Source organism: Lemur catta, chromosome 2 (genome assembly GCF_020740605.2).
Source record: "Lemur catta isolate mLemCat1 chromosome 2, mLemCat1.pri, whole genome shotgun sequence".
Lineage (NCBI taxonomy): Eukaryota > Metazoa > Chordata > Mammalia > Primates > Lemuridae > Lemur > Lemur catta.
In genome coordinates, this window is record NC_059129.1 from 43,293,506 (window position 1) to 43,316,700 (window position 23,195).

The window sequence follows — 23,195 nt, forward strand, 5'->3', positions numbered from 1 at the left end:
TGGACTCAAATGATCCACCCACCTCGGCCTCCCAGAGTGCTAGGATTACAGGCATGAGCCACCCCACCAGGCCCAGAGGGATCTTTAAAAAATGCAAATCTGATTGTTTCAATCACCCTGCTTAAAACCATTCAGTGGTTTTCCATTCATCTTAGATTAAAGACCCCAGTCCTTAACCTGGCCTAAGGCTCTTCCAACGGTGGCCCCACCTCTCCAGCCTCATCTCCCACCACTCTCTCTCCCCCTCACTCCGCGTGCTCCACATCCCGTCCACATTGTGCTTCCTCCTGCAAAGAGCCTTTGGGTAGGCTGGACCCTTTGCCCGAAAGGCTCCTTCCTCTGTTCCTTTCCTGGTTAGTGCCTCCTCATTTTTTGGGTCTCAGCTTCTTAGCATCCTCAGGGAAGTTTCCCTGACCTTTTCAAGGTCAAATTCCCCTTTATGAGCTCTCACACTAACTAAGGTCTACTTTTCCTTCGAGGCACTTGGCACAGTTGAAGTTCTACATTTGTTGGTTATTTGATTGATGTCTGTCTCCCCATAGAATGTAAGACCCTGAGGGCAGGGACCATGCCTACAGATGCTCACTTTTGCCATACTCTGGACTTAATACTGGACACCCCATAAATATTGGTCGAATAGAAGCATTCATGATTTCAGAGAGGATGAATGGAGGCCATGATTCTCCCTCCTGCGGCTGCAGCCCAGGAGTGTCACATGCCATTACCTGACACTGTTACTTCCTCCGTATTTCCCGGCATCATCCAGTGCCATGGCCCTGCCTTCATCCCGGCCCCTCTATCTTGCCTAGGAGAGTCTCTCCCCCTTTAACCTGGTAGTGCCCCTTTCTAGTTTTGCCTCATTCCATTAGCGTGGAATAACGTGGCAAGAACACAGGATTCGGAACAGGAAAATCTGGATTCAATAACCAGGTTAAAAGTACGAATGGAGTGATTCTGACAGGCTATAAAATCACTCTGAACCCAAGCTTTCTTGTTGACAAAATGGGAACAACTTCAGAATCAAGCGAGATGCAGGAATTATCACATCTAAAAGCAATCCTCCCCACCACCTGGAAATACTGAATAAAATATGAATAAAAAAATTTAACATGTGATTGAGTTTTCAAAAGGGAAGTGAACTCCCAGGTGTTAGAAACAGAGGAAACCAGAAGCCAGAGGATGAACGGACTGTGGGTCTGGGAGGGCTTGGGTTACCGCCAACAGGGACAGGAGAGGAGGTGTTGGTCCCAAAGAGTTGAGGAATGAGATGAAAGACAGCCAAAGCTGACTCAGAAAGAAATAGAAAAATTGAACAAGATATGTAAATTCTAAAAGGATTGAATAAGTTAAAAATGTACACACACATGCTGTACCCACATGTTTTTACAGATGTATTAATACTTTGCCAATGGTTAGTGGAACTGTTTATTTATTTGTATAAACTGTTCCAGACAATGGAAAAAGACTATCAGTCATAAGACTACAAATCATAAATAACATATTAGGAAACAATCCAGTGAAGTTCGTGCATGTGTACATACATGTGTATATGTTTAGTAAATGACCAAGCAGGGTTTGTTCCAGGAATGCAAGAACAGTTTACTTTTAAAATCCTTTTTTCTTTTTCTTTTTTTTTTTTTTGTTTTAGAGACAGGGTCTCACTCCATTGCCTGGGCTAGCATGCAGTGGTGTCATCATAGCTCACGGCAACCTTAAACTCCTGAGCTCAAGCAATCTGCCTACCTCAGGCTCCTGAGTAGCTGGGACTACAGGCATGAGTCACCAGTCCTGGCTAATTTTTTAATTTTTTTGTAGAGATAGGATCTTGCCATGTTGGCCAGGCTGGTCTCAAACTCCTAAACTCAAGTGATCCTCCCACATCAACCTCTCAAACTGTTAAGATTACAGATATGAGCCACCACACCCAGCTAAAAATCTATTAATGAGGAGCATATATTCAGGGCAACTTGAATCTATGCTCCCTGGAAGTAAAAAAGTAGTTTAGGCCAGGGGGTGATGGCTCATGACTATAATCCTAGCACTTTGGGAGGCCAAGGCAGAAGGATTTCCTGAGGCCGAGAGTTCGAGATCAGCCTGGGCAACATAGCCAGACCCTATCTCTACAAAAAATAGAAAAATTTGGTGGGCACGGTGGCAAAGTATATGATTATCTCAGTAGGCATGGAGAACCCGCTGGATAAAGTTTAACACTACTTCATATATGAGACTCTGTCTCAAAAAAAAAAAAGAAGAATGGAGAGAAATGCCATATTCATGAAGACATGAGACCTGATAAATTATGGAAATTACATCAGTGGAAAAAGATGGACTATTTTTTCAATGGTCTTGGGTTAACTGGCTATCCAAACAAACAAACAACAAATAGATTTCTGCATTACACCATATCCCAAACAAAATTTCAGATAGCTAAAATATGAAAAGGAAAACTTAAAACTGTTCAAAGAAGATGTAAGATAATATATTGAAGATACCAGAGTAGGAAAGGATTTTTTAAACAAGATACAAAAAGCAGAAACAATTAGCAAAATGAAGGGGGAAACCTATGATCATATCAGCAGATGCAGAAAAAGCATTTGACAATATTCAACATACTTTCATGATAAAAATTGTCAACAAATTAGGTGTAGAAAGAATGTACCTCAACACAATAAAGGCTATATATGACAAACCCACAGGTAACATTGTACTCAATGGTGAAAAGTTGAAAGCTTTTTCTGTAAGGTAAGAGACAAAACAGGGATTCCCACTCCCACAACTTCTAGTCAACATCGTACTAGAAGTCCTAGCCAGTGAAAGTAGGTAAGAAAAAGAAATAAAACGCAACCAAATCAAAAAGGAAGAAGTTAATTTGTCATTGTTTGAAGATGAGATGATCTTATATATAGAAAACCCTAAAGAATCTACCAAAAAAACTATTAGAACTAATAAACAAATTCAGTAAAGTTGCAGGATCCAAAATCAATATACAAAAATCAGTATTTCTATACACTAATAGTGAACTATCCAAAAAAAAAAAAAAACCAAGAAAACAAAACCACTTAGGAATAAACTTCACCAAAGAGGTGATAGATCTGAAACAAATAAATGGAAAAATATCCTGTGTTAATGGATTGGAAGGGTTTATATTGTTAAAATGTCTGTACTATCCGAAGCTACAGATTCAATGCAATCCCTATCAAAATTCCAATGACATTTTCACAGAAATAGAAAAAAAATCCTAAAATTCACGTTGCACCATAAAAGACCCCAAATAGCCAAAGTAGTCTTGAGCAAAAAGAACAAAGCTAAAGGCACTACCTGATCTCAGAATCTACTACAAAGCTATAGTAATAAAAACAGCATGATGCTGGCACAGACACAGACATATAGAACCATGGAACAGGATAGAGCCCAGAAATAAATCCACCCATTTATGAGCAACTGATCCTTGACAAAGGTGCAAAGAATACACAATGGGGAAAGGACAGTCTCTTCAATAAATAATGCTGGGAAACCTGGATAGACACAGGCAAAAGAATGAAATTGGACCCTTATCTCACCCCCAATATAAAAATCAACTCAAAGTGAGTTAAAGACTTAAACATAAGATCTGAAACTGTATAACTACTAGAAGAAAACACAGGAGAGGTGGGGCCTGGTGGCTCACGCCTGTAATCCTAGCCCTCTGGGAGGCCAAGGTGGGAGGATCGCTTGAGCTCAGGAGGTCGAGACCAGCCTGAGCAAGAGCATCTGAACTGAAGCATCTGCACACCCAAAGAAACAATCAACAGAGTGAAGAGACAACCTATGAAATGGGACAAAATATTTGCAAACCATACATCTGATAAGGGGTTAATATCGAAAACATATAAGGAACTCTCAATAGCAAGAAAACAAATAGCCCAATCAAAAAATGGGCAAAGGACTTGAAAAGACATTTCTCAAAAGAAGACCTACAAATGGCCAACAAGTGTATGAAAAAAGTACTCAGCATCACTAATCATGAAGGAAATGCAAATTAAAACTACATGAGATGTCACCTCACACCTGTTAGGGTGGCTATTATAAAAAAGACAAGAGGTAATAAGTGTTGGCAAGGATGTGGAGAAAAGGGAATCCTTACACCATTGGTAGGAATGTGAATTAGTGCAGCCATTATGGAAAAGAGAACCACCATATATGATCCAGCAATTCCCCTTCTGGGTAGACATCCAAAGGATGTGTTGAGGAGATGTCTGCATCCCTGTGTTCATTGCAGCATGATTCACAACAGCCAAGACGTGGAAGCAAGCTCAGTGGACATCAGCACAATGGAATACTGCGCAGCCTTTAAAATGAAGGAAATTCTGTCATTTTCAGCAACATGGGTGAATCTAGAAGATATTATGTTAAGTGAAATAAGCCAGGTACAGAAAGATGAATAATGAATGATTTCACTGATACGTGGAATCTAAAAAATCAAACTTACATAGAAGCAGAGAATAGAATGGTGGTTACCAGGGACTGGTGGTGGGGATTGGAGAGACGCTAGTCAAAGGACACAAAACGCCAGTTAGACAGGTGGAATAAACTCAGCAGATCTATTGTACAATGTGGTGACTGGAGTTAATAACAGTGTATTGTATACTTGAATACTGCTAAGAGAGTACATTTTAAATGTTGTCACATTTAAGATGATAAGTATGTGAGACAATAGATATATTAATTAGTTTTCTTTAGCCATTATGCAATATATGCATATATCAAAACATCATGTTGTACACCATAAATATATACAATGTGTATCTGTTAATTATAAATAAATCAAAGCACAAGCAATAAAGGAAAATAGTAACACACATGACCACATTAAAACATTTTTTAAACTTACAGATTTAAAAGACATTATAATAAAGTAAAAAGACAAGCCACAGACTTGGAGAATATTTACAACCTATATAACCAACAAAGGGAGGTATCTGGGATTTATAAAGAACTCCTGCAGATCCACAAGAAAAGAACAAGGCAAGAGAAAATGAGCAAAAGCTATGAACGTGTAAGTAATAAAAAAGGAAACCCAAATGGCCAATAAACATCAGAAAAAATACTCTCCCAAAGGTAGTGTGTGCTGATTTTTTTTTTTTTTTTTTTTTTTTTGAGACAGAGTCTCACTCTGTCGCCCAGGTAGAGTGCAGTGGCGTCGTCACAGCTCACTGCCACCTCCAACTCCTGGGCTCAAGCCATTCTCCTGCCTCAGCCTCTCCAGTAGCTGGGACTACAGGCATGCTCCACGATGCCTGGCTAATTTTTCTATTTTTAGTAGAGAAGGGGTCTCGCTCTTGGTCAGGCTGGTCTCAAACTCCTGAGCTCAAGCAATCCTCCTGCCTCAGCCTCCCAGAGTGCTAGGATTACAGGCGTGAGCCACTGCGCTTGGCTTAAAAAAATGTTTTTAATACAAAAAAGAAAAAGAGGCTGGGCGCCGTGGCTCACGCCTGTAATCCTAGCACTTGGGAGGCCGAGGCGGATGGATCGTTTGAGCTCAGGAGTTCGAGACCAGCCTGAACAAGAGCGAGACCCTGTCTTTACTAAAAATAGAAAGAAATGATTTGGACAGCTAAAAATATATATAGAAAAAATTAGCCAGGCATGGTGGCGCATGCCCGTAGTCCCAGCTACTCGGGAGGCTGAGGCAGGAGGATCGCTTGAGCCCAGGAGTTTGAGGTTGCTGTGAGCTAGGCTGATGCCACGGCACTCTAGCCCGGGCAACAGAGTGAGACTCTGTCTCAAAAAAAAAAAAAGAAAGAAAGAAAGAAAGAAAAAGAGAAAAATCGATGCTCAGCTTCACTAGTAATGTATAAACACAAATCAAAACATGAGATACTATTTTATACATACTAAATCAGCAAAATTAAAATCATTTTGGGCCAGGCACGGTGGCTCACACTGCAATCTCAGCACTCTGGGAGACTGAAGCAGGAGGATCACTTGAGGTCAAGAGTTTGAGACCAGCCTGGGCAACAGTAAAAGATTAGCTGGGTATGGTGGAGCACACCTATAGTCCCAGCTACTTGGGAGGCTGAGGTAGACGGATTGTTTGAGCCCAGGAATTTGGGGTTGCAGTGAGCTATGATGACGCCACTGCACTCCAGCCTGGGTGACAGAGTGAGACCCTGTCTCAATAAATAAATAAATAACTCTGATAACATTAAGTGTTGACAAAAATGTGGGACAATAGGAACTCATACATTTTGGGTTAAAGTGGGAACAGATAGAACAAATTTGAAGAGAATTTTGGCAATAGTTAGTGCTAAAAATGCATATACATTACAACCTGGCAACCTCGCTTCTAGATTCATTCCCCAGAAAAACATTTCTACACACACACAAGGAGGCAAAGATAAAAATGGTCATTGCAGTATCATTTGATTGTCAAGAAAAAGTGGAAACAACCTAACTGTCCTTAAAGGAACAGATAAAGTATGTTTTGTTCTTACAGTGGGCTACTATACAGCAGTTAAATGAATTATAGACATATTTGTCAATATAATGAGTAAAAGAAATTTGCAAAAATTGATGTTGTATGATATTATTTACATTAGTTTAAAATACAAAAAACAGTGGCATTTTTTGTTTAGGAAAATAAACATATTTGTTAAAAAGTACAAAATATGCATAGAAATATTTCCCAGCAACTTCAGAACAATAATTATTATCACAAGGAAGGACAGAAATGGGATGGGCTTTGGCCAAATCTGTAATGCTTTTTGTTTCTTTCAATTTTTTTTTTTTTTGAGACAGAGTCTCGCTGTGTTGCCCAGGCTAGAGTGAGTGCCGTGGCGTCAGCCTAGCTCACAGCAACCTCAAACTCCTGGGCTTAGCCTCAGCCTCCCGAGTAGCTGGGACTACAGGCATGTGCCACCATGCCCGGCTAATTTTTTCTATATATATTTTTAGTTGGCCAGATAATTTCTTTCTATTTTTTAATAGAGACAGGGTCTCGCTCTTGCTCAGGCTGGTCTCGAACTCCTGACCTCGAGCGATCCACCCGCCTCGGCCTCCCAGAGTGTTAGGATTACAGGCGTGAGCCACCGCGCCTGGTCTCTTTCAATTTTTAAAGAAAAAGACATACAAAGCAAAAGATGTGATGCAAAGGTGGGGATTTGTTTAATTGGGTTGTTGTGATGATTAAATGAGCTAATAAATGGGACAGTGCTAAGTGAAAGTTCGTTGCCAATCTCTTTTTTTTTTGTACACTTTATTTTTTATTTCAAAAGATTAAAGCAGTACAGATGTTTTTTATATATGGCTTGAGTCAGGGCTGTAAATGTGCCCATCACCCGAATAGTGTTCATTGTACCTGTTAGGTGGGCTTTTGCCCCTCCCCCCTTGCCAGTCTCTTTAGAAGAGTATGACAACGGTGGCTGTGTAGGTGGAGAGATCCGAGTTCCTTGATAATCGTAACCACTATATGCCTCAATTTCCTCATCTATAAAATGTGTATATTAAAAGTGCCTCCTTGGCCGGGCGCGGTGGCTCACGCCTGTAATCCTAACACTCTGGGAGTCTGAGGCAGGTGGATTGCTCAAGGCCAGGAGTTCGAGACCAGCCTGAACAACAGCGAGACCCCATCTCTACTAAAAATACAAAGAAATTATCTGGCCAACTAAAATATATATAGAAAAAATTAGCCGGGCATGGTGGCACATGCCTGTAGTCCCAGCTACTCGGGAGGCTGAGGCAGGAGGATCGCTTGAGCCCAGGAGTTTGAGGTTGCTGTGAGCTAGGCTGACGCCACGGCACTCACTCTAGCCCGGGCAACAAGGTGACACTCTGTCTCAAAAAAAAAAAAAAAAAAGTGCCTCCTACCTCCTTGCATTGTGGTGAGAGTTAAATAAGTTCATGCAAAGTGCTTTAGGACAGTACCTGCCTTGGGGTAACTACTCTAGAAGACTATTGTTGTTTGTTGTTGTTGTTGGTATTGTTACTATTATTGTTGTTTGTTCCTTTAGAAGCAGAGAGGGGAGTGGGGGTGAGGTTCTCGCTCTGTCATCCAGGTCATAGCTCACTGCAACCCCCAACTCCTGGGCTCAAGCGATCCTCCCGCCTCAACCTCCCAAGTAGCTGCGACTACAGATGGGAGCCACCAGGCCCAGCTTATTTTCCTATTTTTTGGTAGAGACTTGGGGGTTTCACTCTTGCTCAGGCTGGTCTCTAACTCCTGGCCTCAAGCAGTCCTCCCATCTCAGCCTCCCAGAGTGCTAAGATTACAGGTGTGAGCCACCTGCAATATATATTATCTATATGATATAGATATTATAATATCTATAATTAGATATTATCAAACATTGCTATGGCATGAATGTGCCCTTCAAAATTCATAAGCTGATACCTAGTCCTTGATATGGTGGTGTGAAGAGTCTGGGGGCTTTGGGAGGTGATTAGGTCTTGAGGGTGGAGCCCTCGTGAATGGGATCAGTGCCCTTATAGAAGAGGCTGTAAGGATGCAGCAAGAAGACAAGATCTATGAAGCAGAAAATGAGCCCTCACTGGGCACTGAATCTGCTGGCACCTTCATCTTGGACTTTCCAGCCTCCAGAACTGTAAGCATTACACTTCTATTGCTTATAAATTATACAGTCTAAGGTACTTTGTTATAGCAGCCTGAATGAACTACGATAATAATTTTATAAAAATTAAACTACAGTTGGCCCTCCATATCTGCAGTTCCACATCCATGGATTCAACCAACCACAAATTGAAAATGTTTTTAAAAGATATGACAATAAAAAATAACAATACAATACTTTTTAAAGATGCAAATTAAAAATACAGCATAACAACTATTTACATAGCATTTACATTGTATTAGCTATTATAAGAAATCTAGAGATGATTTAACGAATACAGGAGGATGTGTAAGTTACATGCAAATACTACTACATTTTATTAATATATAAGGGACTTGAGCATTTGTGGATTTTGGTTTCTGTGGGGTTCCTGGAACCAAGCCCCAGTGGATACCGAGGGAGAACTGCATTCATAATCTAGTATTGAGTGTCCAGTTACTTACCAATATAGGTAATCAACAGCATACCTCACACAAGTTATGTCTAGACCTACATGTGTGCAAATTTATCAGTAATAAGAATTATTTAATATTGCAAAATGTTCCTCAACTATCATTTGCAACTGCTGTGAATATAGCACACCACGAATTGATACCTCTAGAACACAAAGAGAAGAAAAACAGACACTCAACACTATTGGGAAATTATACTTTATCATGCTATTTGAGAGGTAATATTTGACAAGATCATTAGGCTGTATTTTCTCTTATGTAAGTGGTTCCATTGCTTAAATCCTCCATACACTCCAAAGCAGCGTGTGCCTTGGAATCCAGCAGAAACACAACCTCAGACTTACACAGAATTCGGTTGTAGCATCTTTTGTTCTAGGATACAGGGCAAGAGATTGCAGAAGCATTTCCCTGGGGCCTGGACAGAATTAATTACAAAAGCAGACATTTAGGGTTTCAGGTTGTTCTGTGCCAGCACTGGGGGAAGATCCCAAATGACAGAGGTATACAGGTGTCATTTAATAAATGTTGTGTGTGATATGTTGTTTGTGATAGGTAAATCCCCCTAAAGCATGTGGGCCAGGGCAGGGCCCCTGTGGTCCAGATCGGAGGATGATATTACTTGTAGGGGAAGACCATGATTTCTGTTTTGAATATGCTGCTTGCAGTACCTTTGAGACATCTAAGTAGGGATGCCAGGTCAGCAGTCAGATATACTGCAAGTCTGGAGATTAGAGGAAAGACATAAATTTGAGAGTAATTAGTGATAGAACCCAAGCCATGGGCCAGGTGTGATCCCCTGGAGAGAGAATATAGCATGAGAAGAGGAGGGTTCAGGACTGGCCACTCTTGGTGGATGCCAACATGGCCAGTTCAGTTCAGTTAAAGAGCAGAGCGAGCCAACAGAGGCATGAAAGAGCAGCTGCAGGGGTAGGAGGAAACCAGCAGAGGCCCAGTCCTAGAGGCCAAAGGAATACAGTGTGTTAAGAACAACTGGTCAGCCTCTTGTTATGACAAAGGGTCCATTTGTTGTCTGTGGTGAATGTCTTTAAAAAAAAAAAAAAAAAAAAGAAAGAAGGCCGGGCGCGGTGGCTCACGCCTGTAATCCTAGCACTCTGGGAGGCCGAGGCGGGTGGATCGCTCAAGGTCAGGAGTTCGAGACCAGCCTGAGCAAGAGTGAGACCCCGTCTCTACTAAAAAAATAGAAAGAAATTATTTGGCCAACTAAAATATATGTAGAAAAAATTAGCCGGGCATGGTGGCACATGCCTGTAGTCCCTGCTACTAGGGAGGCTGAGGCAGGAGGATTGCTGAAGCCCAGGAGTTTGAGGTTGCTGTGAGCTAGGCTGACGCCATGGCACTCACTCTAGCCCAGGCAACAGAGCAAGACTCTGTCTTAAAAAAAAAAAAGAAAAAAAAGAAAGAAAGAAAGAACTGGTCAACAATGTTGAATACTAGTGGCAGTTCAAGTAAGAGGAAAACTGAAAAAAAGATTTAATGACATGAAGTTCACTGCAAAAATATTTGAGTAGCGTGGTAGAGAGAACACCAGCCTGAAAGGGTTGAGCACTGAGTAGTAAAGTGAGGCAACAGAGAGAGAATTTTGCCCAACTTTTTATTATGAAAAATTTCAAACATACAGAAAAATTCAAAATATCATTTATATATCCACCACTTTACTTAGATTTAACAATTGTTATTTATACGTATATACAAATATTCATACACACATATACAACTATATATTTACATATAGTTCTTGAACCACATGAAAGTGTAGGAAAACATGTGCTTCACACCTAAGTACTTCAGTGTGCATCTCCCCAAAACATGGACCTTCTTCTGCGTAACCACAATACCATGATCACAGCTAAGAAAATAATAATCGGTCCCTAACACTATCCGATATGTAGAATATGCTCGAATATTCCCCCAATTAACCCCAAAACGTCTTACAAGTATACAGATTTTTTCAAACCAGGACCCGGTCAAGACACACGCTGTGCCCCTGTTGCGTGAGAGAGGAGCCTGGCAGTGCAGCTATCGAGAGAACGGAGAGATGTGGGTAGCAGTCAGAGGACGTGAGGTAGAGGAGAGATTAGTTTTAGTGTTAGTTTTATTCTGAGAGGCAGAGGTTCAAGATCCTGGAGAAATATAACAGGTGAAGAAGGAGATGGATGCAGAGAGATCGGCCGCGTGCAGAAGGACAGCAGTCCCTCTACTCCAGCACTTTTCAAAGCAGCGTCCACAGACCAGCAGCATCAAGGATCACCTAGAAACTAGTTGGAAATGAAAACTCCTGCCCCCAGCCCTGACCCACTGAATCTGCCACACACCTGTGTTGGAGAACCATTGCTCTATTCAACATGAAGGAAAAGAAAGAATGGGCACAGATGTGGGCTGGGGTGTGAATTTGGTAACAGGTGGCAGAAGAAATTAATTTCTGACAGCTTCAGTTTTCTCTGTGACATAACAGTGTGATCATCAACTGAGAGGGACATGACAGACAGACAGAAGAGCCTCGGAGGTTAAAGGATCAGGGAGGTGTAAAGTAACCACTGACCAGACAGAGTGCGTGGTTGGGTCACAAAGCGGTGCTGGGAGCCTCCTTAAGACTGATGACCATGAATGAGGACTAGTAACCATTTCCTGGTTGTGTGAGTTCCCCCAACAATTCTTAGCTCTCAGAGCAAAATCCTGAAGAAAACAAATCATTGGGTTCACCCAGGGCTGGGGTTTCACCAGTTAGGTGCAAAGGATGAAAATACAGAGGGGCACAGGAGCTGGGGATATTGCCCAGAGAGTTGCTGAAATGAAGGGTCGTGGAGTCAGTCTAGATAGGAAGGGCTGACAAGTTGGAGGAAGGAAGACCTCATTGATCTGGAGGTCCTAGGAGTCTGAAAAATGGTTACGAGGCGGTGGATAGACTGACGGGTGGAAGGTTAGGAGACCGGGCTGCGTGGATGACTCCTCACAAGGGTCTGCTCCAGGTGAGAAGGTCTAGGATATGCTGATGACAATGTGCAGCAGAGGTGAAGCAGAGAAGCTTCTTGGGGATAAAGTGGCCAAGTTGTTGAGAGGCCAGATGGAGAATGGGTCCTCCACATGGACAATGAAGTGCCACGGTGGGAGGACTCAATGGAAGACTTAGATAGTCAGCCACGTGCCAGTGTTCCCAAGTAAGGTGGCAGGTGGTGGCAGTGAGAAAGGAAGAGAGCAGTTTAGCCCAGTGGCTGAGCCTGGAAGGCAGAGGGTTATTTTAAGCTAGAAATGGGGGTTAGGGGGAGAGTTTCTGGAGGCAGCAATCTGAAGCAGGGAAGGCACTCTCACCTCTAAGAAAATAAACAGCTCTCATTTCGAAAGCCTGCAGAGGAGGTAGGGCCCTCAAGGGAGAGTCAAATTTCAGTTAAATCCAGCAAGTGGAGGGAGTGCTCCAGGGAGAAGTTAAGGGTATGAGGGGTTTGCAGCTTATTAGAGGGCGCAAGGCAGGTTAGGGAGGGGGCGGGTGGAGGGCTGGGTCAGAGCCAGGAAGAACAGAGAGAGGGTCGTGGAGACAGCAGTGTGGGTGGGCTAGGGAGTTCACACTTTCACTATTAAATGATAAAAACAGGAACAGGAGGCAGGCTGGGCTTCACCCTGTTAGTTTCTTGGAGGCTATAAAACGTGATGGTTAAGGATGTGACCTCTAAAGCAGATCTGCCCGGATCCAAATACCAGCTTTGTCTCGCAAGGTCTCTGAGCCTCAATTTCCTCTTCTCTAAAATGGACATTACAAATATGTGTTTGTGTATATATATATATATATATATATATATGTATATATATATATATATATATATATGTATATATATATAATAAATTTAAAAATGAAATAAAATGGGGATAACAATAGTACCCACCTCACAGGCTGTCTGTGATAATTCGAAGACTTAGTGTGTTAAATGTTTAAAACAGTACCTGGGCAGTCACCTCAGATACACTTGGTGGGGCTCTCAGGCCCACAGAGCAGCCTCTTTGATCACCTGGACCCTGCCCCTGCCTAGGTAGGAAACATGAGCAGCAACAACATGAATGGTAATGACAACTTTGACGAGCAGTGGCAAATGCAAGAATTATATGGAAACACCAAGGACAGCAACATCCAAGAAGATCCCAGTGGAAAATGAATTTTTTTTTTTTTTTTGAAACAGAGTCTCACTCTGTCATCTGGCTAGAGTGCCACAGCATTATCGTAGCTCACTGCAACCTCAAACTCCCAGGCTCTAGCAATCCTCGTGCCTCAGCCTCCCGAATAGCTTGGACTACAGGCATGCGCTACTGCACCTGGCTAATTTTTCTATTTTTAGTAGAGATGGGGTGTCGCTTTTGCTCAGGCTGGTCTCAAACTCCTGGCCTCAAGGGGTCTTCCTGCCTCAGCCTCTCAGAGTGCTAGGATTACAAGCATGAGCCACCACGTCTGGTGAGAAAAAATGTGTTCTTTTGGGCAGCAGCTGGATGAGTCCCCCATGAGTGAGATCTAGACAAGAATTCCTGGTTCCCCAAAGCCACTGAAGGTTTCATTACTACACATCAGGCCGATTATGGCTTTTCTAATGGTGGGACACCTAGTTCTGGCAAATGTACAAGATGTAAATGCTAAGAATGCAGAGGAACTTCCACAAAGAAAATCTCCCAAACCCACTGATCCAAAAAAGAGGGGAGATAAAAGAAAAATGGAATCAGGACAGTTTCATGTTGAAAAAAACAGAAATACAAATATATATATATATATGGCATGCCTCCAGACACATCACAGGGGTGAATTTGTATTGCCTATATTCAAATTTTGCATTATCATAAGAAATCCTCAGAAGACTTTAAGATGAAGCTTTACAAAGATAATTCAAGACATCTTGGAGGAGACGGGTTCTACTACTATTTGAAGAGGGAATCTGCAGGTGTTGCAGTAAAGCTTTCGGATGAAAGTGAAATTAGAGGCTACAAATTACATGTCAAAGTGACAAAGTTTCAGCCAAAGGGGGACTATGATGTCTAAAAATAGAAGTGCAAAGATACAAGAAGCTGTGTCTGCAACAAAAGCAGTAGGACTGGAGACCCGTGAGGGGAGCTGGGCCGTCGGGAAAGCACCACGAGCGAAGTGTCATCATCAAACATATGTTTCATCCTACGGATGTTTAGGGATGACCCATTGGTGCTGAATGAGCTCAGAGAAGACCTTTGAGTAAAGTGCTCAAAGTCACGACAAATTAGGAAGCTCCTTCTCTTTGCCAGGCTCGCAGATGGTGTGGACTCTGTGTCCTTGTGGAATAGAGGAAGCTGATTACCATATTCAAATCCTCCATGGCAGGTGCATTATTGGCCCAGGCATGGGGTGGGATTATAGACTATCAGGTTGAGGAGACCTCAGCCAAAAGGGAGTGAAGTCTGAGAGGATGGGGGGCTTTCCTTAGTGCCCCCGAGGCCAACAGAGGCTTTTAGTCTCCAAATTCCACCTGTGCTTCAGAAAGAGCAAGGCAATGGCCACGCTTTCACCCTCAACCAGCTCCAACCTGGTCCTTCCCTCCCACCCTGCATTCTGACCACTCTTCCCAAGTCACAGACACTCGTCAGATGCCAAATCCAAAAGACATCACTGAATTTATTTGCATTAACTCAAGCAATGAAATTGGGAGGGGGAGACATAACAACCCACATTTTGCAGTTGGGGATGTGGGGCACAGGGACCCTTGGAATCACTGCCCTGGCCGATCGCTAGCTCACCCTCTTTCAGTTATTCAATCATAATTTTAGTCTAGGTGCTGCTGGGAAGGGATTTTGCAAATATAATAATAAAAGTCACAGATTGGTTTGAGTTCATCAAAAAGGAGACTGCACAGGGTAGGCCTGACTCGATCATATCCAAGGCCTTTAATAGTGGTTGGAGAGGAGAAAACACATTCCTACGCTTGGAGACCTCCTTACCTCAATTCTAGCAGTTCAGACTATGTGTCGACTCTCTGCAGAGCTGGATGAGGCTCTGTGGCTGCAGAGAAAAGAATCACAAAAAACTCAAGAACAGAAATGGAGACAGTGACACATCTGAGTAATACTAGTAGAGTAAAACTACTGAGTAAAACTACTTTCTCTGAGCTCATTCAGGACCAATGGATCTTCCCTAAAAATCCATAGAAAGTAAGGGAGGAAAAGGAAACTTGGCCAGGCACAGTGGTTCATGCCTATAATCCCAGCACCTTGGGAGGCTAAGGTGGGAGGATAACTTGAGGCCAGGAGTTCAAGGCCAGCCTGGGCAGCATAGCAAGATTAGCTGGGCGTGTTGACCCACACCTGTAGTCCCAGAACTTTGGGAGGCTGAGGCAGGAAGATTGCTTGAGCCCAGGAGTTTGAGGTTGCAGTGAGATATGATCTAGCCACGGCACTCTAGCCCAGGTGACAGAGCGAGACTCTGTATCTAAAACAAAAGAAAATGAACCAGAGAAGCTGCCGGGCCACTTAATTAAACCCTGGAGTGACCGGGAGACCCAATGTTTTCTTGAAGAATGGGAAATCTGGAAATGAGGAGTGGGAATCACCTACTGTCAAAGCAACTGCCAAGGGGCTCAAGCACAGGGCATGAAGAAGGGCTACAGATGCTAGGTTTGCAGGACTTACACTGGACTATTAAGTAGCCAATCAGAGGCTGAGGAGCTTACGGGGACAGAGCTTGGACACTCACCTTAGGGTAGATTGGGCCAGCAGTGCTGCAGATCCCATCCTGAGTAGAGTGACAAAAGAACTGGAATGAGGGGCTGGGCACAGTGGCTCATGCCTGTAATCCTAGCACTCTGGGAGGCTGAGGTAGGAGGATAGCTTGAGGTCAGGAGTTTGAGACCAGCTTCAGCAAGGGCAAGACCCCATCTCTAGTAAAAATAGAAAAAATTAGCCGGGCATGGTGGCTCACGCTTATAGTCCCAGCTACTCGGGAGGCTGAGGCAGGAGGATTGCTTGAGCCCAGGAGTCTGAGGTTGCAGTGAGCTAGGCTGATGCCATGGCACTCTAGCTTGGGTGATAGAGTGAGACTCTGTCTCAAAAAAAAAAAAAAAAAAGAAAAAGAAAAAGAAAGAAAGAAAGAAAAGAAAAGAAAGAAAAACTGGGAGGAGGGAATTGAGGAGGAGAAAATGATATCTCAAAAGCCTATTTGTGTGTGCGTGTGTATAAACTGGAAATAGTTAAACTCCCCTGTGTGCAGTGGCATACCAAGCAAGGTGGGACGGTAGAAAGAGGCTGTACCATTCTCAGCAAGACCAAGACCCCATCGCTACTAAAAAACAGAAAAATTAGCCAGGCACAGTGGCACACACCTCTAGTCCCAGCTACTCGGGAGGCTGAGGCAGCAGGATCGCTTGAGCCCAGGAGTTTGAGGTTGCAGTGAACTATGATGATGCCACTGCACTCTAGCTGGGGTGACAGAGCAAGACTTTGTCTCAAAAAGAGTAATATTGGAGCAAAGTAAAGCCTTTTCTCGTTTCCATATTTTGTTCTGTTTTATTTAGTAAAAAAAATTTTTTTGAAAAGCAAACGAACCACCTGTAAGGTTTTTGGATGGTTGGCGCCAGAGAAAGAAAGACGAGTAGAGTAGAAAGGGGTAAGCAACGAGGCTTTATCTGAGCGCTCCCAGGGGAGGGTAAGGGGTCCCGAGAGGGGCCCAAGAAGTTGCACCGCCCAGAAGTCTTGTGTGGGCTTATATATGTTTTAGAGCTGGGGGATGGAGGTCTTTCAGTTCTGTTACAGTTTTAGGGTGAGTATTGAGAACTAGGAGGACCTGGTGGATTTTAGGAACCGAGACCCTTATCAGGGTAATCCATCCAGGTGTGGCTATTCTTTAACTTAGCTGTGCCTTGCAGGCATTGTTCTCGGCAGGTGTCATGGGCTTCTTCTTCTTTTCATTAGGGAGGGGAGGGGTGCCCGCCACCGACCTTACAGCACCTACCTTACAGGGGAACAGTTTATGATAAATATGAGGTACCAAATATATAGCCCCTGGCACGGAGCAAGTCCTCAGGAAATGTTAGTTCCTCTCTGTTCCTGTGAGATATGAAGGGCATCCCAGGGTCAGCATCACTGCCTGGTGGCTTCCCTGACCTAAGTGCTGGGTGTCCCACTGAAGAAGCCTGTCTTCCAGGTTTCTAACACCACATCTCACGTCCTCTGCCTTTGGGACTCTCTCATCTTAGAAGCATAAAGTGTCATTGTCCATAGGAACTAGAAAAGAACCTTCCGAACAAATATCTGCCTCGGGAATGACAACATAGCCCAGCTGAAAGGCCAATTAGTTTTCTTCCCCAGACTGACTCAATCTTGAGGGCTGGGGACTCATTTCGTGCTTCCATTCAAATAGTTACAGGGCATTGTCACTAACTACCGACTCTTTTTCCCATCTTTTCTCCAAATGTCACATCCTTAGGGGCTTTGGTCCATGGAAGAGCCTTCAGTAGTGGTTCAGATGGAAGCTCAGTGGGAATGAGGACAGTGCCCACTCCCGGAGCCCTGAGACACGGCTTGGGAGGGGAGAGGCTACTGGGGAGCTTGGCTCTGACTGTCAAGTGGGGAGAGGCGCCTCCCACCGCCCCGAGGGCTCGTGGGCAGCGAGTACCATGTTCTCCAGACCTGACTTCCTTTCTGCTCAAAGACATCGCTGGCTCTAACTCAGACCCAGGATCCCAAAGGGCCATGAGTGAGGATGGGGAAAAATTACATTTTATTTTCACTAATCTCTAACTGAAATTTAGCATTTTTCTCCAATGATAAATGTAGGCAATAAATCTATGCAGGTATTTGCAGTATATGTAGCTGTTTCCAGTAGAAATCAGATATTTTAGATCACCTTCCAGTTATTGCAGAAATTTCAAAATGTCATGTATGCTCATCATTAACTGTAGTTAATGGTAGTGGTTAGACTCACCACTAGGTCTTATTATCACACTTTAAAAATTTATTGATAACCATACTTCAATACAATTGTTTTCCTTTAAAACCCCACGTATTTTATTTTGCGCAGTTGAAGACTATTCCAAGATGCCACAGACTTTACTAGATTGCCAAAGGCATATCCAAGGCATATAAGGGTTAAGAACCCCTAGGTCTCTAATGAGGTGGTACAGCTTCCTACTTTGTATTATTTTACAACCAGAGTCATTAGGAAAGTTTTCTTCATGTTTAAACTAAATGTCTGCTTATGAAATTTCTTCCCTTTTTTTTTTGTCTCTTTCATTATCATTCAAGTTCAATTATTCTTTCATTTGCCAAATAGGAAACACATTCATGCAAAATAATTCTCACTCGCAGTGCTCCCCGGCCCCGTTCACAATCTGATAGAGCAGCTGAACTGCTTACTCATGTAGGGTACACAGGCTGTCACTTACCAAGGTCAGAGCAGAGGGAAGGTTGCCCTGGGTGCAGGAATAAGAGGGTGCATTGTCTGTGGAGAATTTATAAATAATTCTAAACACAACTTTTTATTGTTACCATGCACCAGCAATTATAAAACAAAGTTAGTGATAAAATTCTCCCCATGGTACAGCCTCTTCCTACCACCCCACCTTGCTTGGTATGCCACTGCACACAGGGGAGTTTAACCATTTCCAGTTTACACACACGCACACACAAATAGGCTTTTGAGATATCCTTTTCTCCTCCTCAATTCCCTCCTCCCAGTTCTTTTTTTTTTTTTTTTTTGAGACAGAGTCTCACTCTATCACCCAAGCTAGAGTGCCGTGGCATCAGCCTAGCTCACTGCAATCTCAAACTCCTGGGCTCAAGCAATCCTCCTGCCTCAGCCTCCCAAGTAGCTGGGACTATAAGCGTGAGCCACCACGCCCGGCTAATTTTTTCTATTTTTAGTGGAGATGGGGTCTTGTCCTTGCTGAAGCTGGTCTCAAACTCCTGACCTCAAGCCATCCTCCTACCTCAGCCTCCCAGAGTGCTAGGATTACAGGCATGAGCCACCTTACTAGGCCCAATATCAGATTTTTTTATCTGCATTTTTACAAACTTCTTCCAGAGGAGATGGAGATAAACCTCTGCTGAGAGGGCCGTGCTCATGACTTGGAGTTGGGGTGGGACAAATGTATTTACCTTCTCACGTGCGCAAGCACACACCCACAGAGTGTTGTTTCTTCTAAGTTGCACTTGGTTCTTCTCCAGCGACTCCTCTTTGAGTTGTACTTAATATTACTAGTTTGCACTTGAATAGACTAAGACAATAAACAATTTTGCTTTTACTTCTTTACAAAAGACTGATTGGTCTTGATAGTCTTATGAGAAAACAAGGAGAAGAGTAAACATAATTACTGCATGTACCATAATGGTGAGAAGAAAAAAGAGATTTGGTATTACTCTAATTGACACTCAGAGAGTTGCATGTCTGTTTGTGGTGGAATTGCCATTTGAGCATGTGGGCATCTGTTGGACTCTGCCACCTAGCATCTATTCCCCATTCTCCTGGTAGCAGGATCCCATTTTGCATCAGGGCCACTATCCTCCAACATTGGACCGGCTGGTAGTACTATTCGTCAAGGGACCCTCCCCCACCCCTGCCTCAGCTGGGTGTGGGCACCTGACCCAACCTAAGCCAATCAGAGTTCTCTCCCTTTCACCCAAGACAGAAGCATGGACCAGTGGTCCTTCCTACCTCGATGCTGCAACTGTCCTGGCTTCTGTCCTTTCCAAGGACCATCTGTTCAGTTTTTCCTTCAGTTCTGTAAATACCCCTTCAATAACCTTTTTTTACTTATTTATCTGTTGCTTCTCTACAACTGGCTGCCTCTTCAGCTCCATGACTTCCACCCTGGAGTCATGGAACAAAAGGTGAATGTGGGCACCGAAGGTTAAAGCCACTGAGTGGCTATATGGTTTTGAGCTCATTATCTGAAATTCAAGCTCATTACTTGAAATAGGAAGAACACCTCACAGGGCTGGCGTGTGAATTCAATGAGGTGAAATATGTGTTCTCTGAGATCAGGGACTTTGAACTATTCTCTGCCAAATCCAGTGTCTACCACAGAATGCAGGGAGGGCACCAACAAAGATTTGTTGGTTTGATGAACACTGGATATAAAACACTGTGTCAACACTAGCATGCAACATGAGTAGCCGTGTCCATTATGCCCAGGGTGAAGAGAGCTGATTTCTATTCTCCCTCTCCCCAGAGTTTTGTCTTGGTCTTGCATCTCTCTCTTTCCTTGTATCTTTATGCTAAGTCTTACTACTTTAGTTTGAAATGCAGTCAGTTTGCCTGCTTTCCATAATGCCTGGTATCCTAAAATCAGAAAAGCCACCTTTCTTATGTGGAGGGTAGATGGGTCCATATTTATAGGATGGGAAGAAAGGAGGATGTCCCTTCTTTCTTTTGTCCTCAGGGCACATGTCCATATTCAGTAGGCCTGAAACTGATGCTAAAGTAGGCACCCTTCCATATTATACACAGACAGTGCTGTTGAACACTGAGTAAATGTTTCCCAGAAAGCCCAGTGAAGAAACAACTTAGGGGTGGGACCAAAGTGAGGCGGCAGGGCAGAGGCTGGCAGCTTCAGCACGATGCCTCTCATTGTGATGAGCGTGTTCTGGGGCTTCGTCGGCTTCTTTGTGCCTTGGTTCATCCCCAAAGGTCCTAACCGGGGTTGGCTGATTGCAATTCTGGCCCAACTCAACCCTCTCTTTGGACCACAGTTGAAAAATGAAACCATCTGGTATCTGAAGTATCACTGGCCTTGAGGAAGAAGACATGCTCCACAGTGCTCAGTCTTTGAGGTTACGAAAAGAGAATTCCTTCTAGAAGCAAAATTACCTCCAAACCCAGACCATCTTCCTTGACTTGCCTCTTTTGGGCATCAACTGCCTTAATACACCACATCTGAATATCTTATTCTACAATGCAGTATTTTTTTCCTTCACTTTTTTACACTTTATTTTTTTTTTTTTTTTTTGAGACAGAGTGTCACTTTGTTGCCCGGGCTAGAGTGAGTGCCGTGGCATCAGCCTAGCTCACAGCAACCTCAAACTCCTGGGCTTAAGCGATCCTACTGCCTCAGCCTCCCTAGTAGCTGGGACTACAGGCATGAGCCACCATGCCCGGCTAATTTTTTTGTATATATATTTTTTAGTTGGCCAGATAATTTCTTTCTATTTTTAGTAGAGACGGGGTCTCACTCTTGCTCAGGCTGGTACTTTTTTACACTTTAATGAATTATGTGCCTACTTAACCTGAACGCTGCTGACTCTACAAAATGTTTATGCACTCTTCTGAGACGGAAGACACTCTTCTGAGAAATATGTTACTCTTTCCTTGGAATCTGCAGATTTGAAGATGGCTTCTACCTTCTCACAACATTGGAATCAGCAAAGTGTTTAAGAACCACTGTAAGACAAGATTCCAGTAGGGCAGTCCTTGGGCGAGCATGTTCAGAGCGAAGATCTGTCCCAACAGAATTACACCAAACGATTTTCAGGATAAATTTCTTATTTCTGCCATCTTTTGGAATAAATTATTTTTCTGCTTTCTAAAAAAAAAAAAAAAAAGAACCAACTTAGAGTAAGGTGAGGGCACAAAGGTAGAGAAATAGGGGGAAATTACACTGCTTTAAAGGACACGGATCCATGAATAGCATTGCAGCCCATGAAGACACCTCCAAGTCCTTCCTATATGACTAGGGACCCCTGTACCAGATACAGACACTGGTCTCAGGGATTAGCAGAAGGAAGGAGGATATTGACACAGCTCTGTCCTAGGGAGTGATTCCAGATGCGTCTGAGTCTGCGAGGCCAGTGTGTCCATCCATGATCAGCAAAACAAGTGAGGGAGAAGTTTGAAGGGTGGTGATGTTGCCCAGAAATTATGAGTTTCAGCCTGGGGATCACAAGGCCCCATCTAAGGCACAGAACAGAGAATCTGGGTGCTGAAGGAAAAGCTTCAGCGCGAAGCGGGCAAGTGACAGCCTGAGCGACAGCTTAGCGGGTTGGAGCTGACCGAGAACCGCTCTATCTCCTGGTTCATGCTGCCCCCTGGAAGTCTGTGTGGGTATCGCCGCTCCCTTTCACGCTATTCTGTCTCCTTTTCATCTCAGTTCTGGATCACCCTGTCCCGGGTCTGAGGGTTCCTAAGGACCCCCGGAGGAAGTTAAATGTCCCCGAAAACTGCGTGCTCCAGCATTCACTTAGATGCTCACCGGGTTCCATTATCGCGAGCCTCCAGAGCTGTCCCTCAGCCCTATCGCTCACATTCCAAAACTGCCCCTCAGTGAAATCTGCAAAAACCCTGTCAAGTCTGAATATTTGGGTTTGGAGATGAACAGGGAAAGGAAAGAAACAAAACTGTGAAGAACCAAGGTGCCTCCCTGCACAGCCCTCCTCCATCAGAGCTTTAGTTGACTGTCGATGAAGTCACCTGTCTCTACACAGTCTCCCCCGCGGGGTATGCGGGGACCCTTTCTTTGGGAACCCTCTCTTTGTCAAAGCAGTGTACGCCTCTCCCGTCCCAAATCCCAAACCTCTGGCCCCTCTCCCGTCCTCCCGCGCGGAGGCTGTAGTCAGATCATATGCCAGAACACCTCGATCCCACAAGATCAACACATGGAAGAGAGTAGGTAGGCGAGGAACTAGAAGGGGAAAGGGAAGAGGATTCCTGTGGCGGGCGTCTGGGGTGAGCTCGCGGCCCCTCGGAGGCCAGCACACCACCGCCTAGCCCCGGGCAGGGCCCAGGGAAAGTGCGGGGCGGAGAGTCAGACGGGGAAAGCCAGCAGCAACGCTGAGAGGGGTAAAAGGCGGTGGGCAGGGTGAGGTTAGTCAGGGACACATCCTGGCCCCGCCCCCAAAGCGTCTGCACCAATCGGGAGTCGCTCTCGGTCCCCAGCCTCTCCCCTCTCCGCCCCACCCCCTCCTCTGAGCTTCGACCTGGGGAGCCCTTTCACAGCCGCAAGGCCTAGGCGCTGAGGAACGGCTTCCAAAGCCAATCAGAGTGCTGCTCTCGGAGATGGGGCGGAACCCTAAAAAGGCGAGAGCGGCTTGCAGCCACCAGTCTGTCTTGCCACGCCCCCTCCCGCAGCAGCCAATTAGGAGAGCCGTCAGCCGGGACCGCCCCAGGGCGGCCGTAGAACACACCTGCCGCTTC

General features: G+C 44.1%; 1 protein-coding gene across 1 annotated transcript; it reads left to right on the forward strand.

Moving 5' to 3' along the window:
* Positions 1–20,622: 20,622 nt before the first annotated feature.
* LOC123631822 (V-type proton ATPase subunit e 1-like) lies at positions 20,623–20,990 on the forward strand. The gene has a single exon (XM_045541828.1). The coding sequence runs from the start codon at positions 20,627–20,629 to the stop codon at positions 20,801–20,803; it is 177 nt and encodes a 58-aa protein (XP_045397784.1). The 5' UTR covers positions 20,623–20,626; the 3' UTR covers positions 20,804–20,990.
* Positions 20,991–23,195: the final 2,205 nt, after the last annotated feature.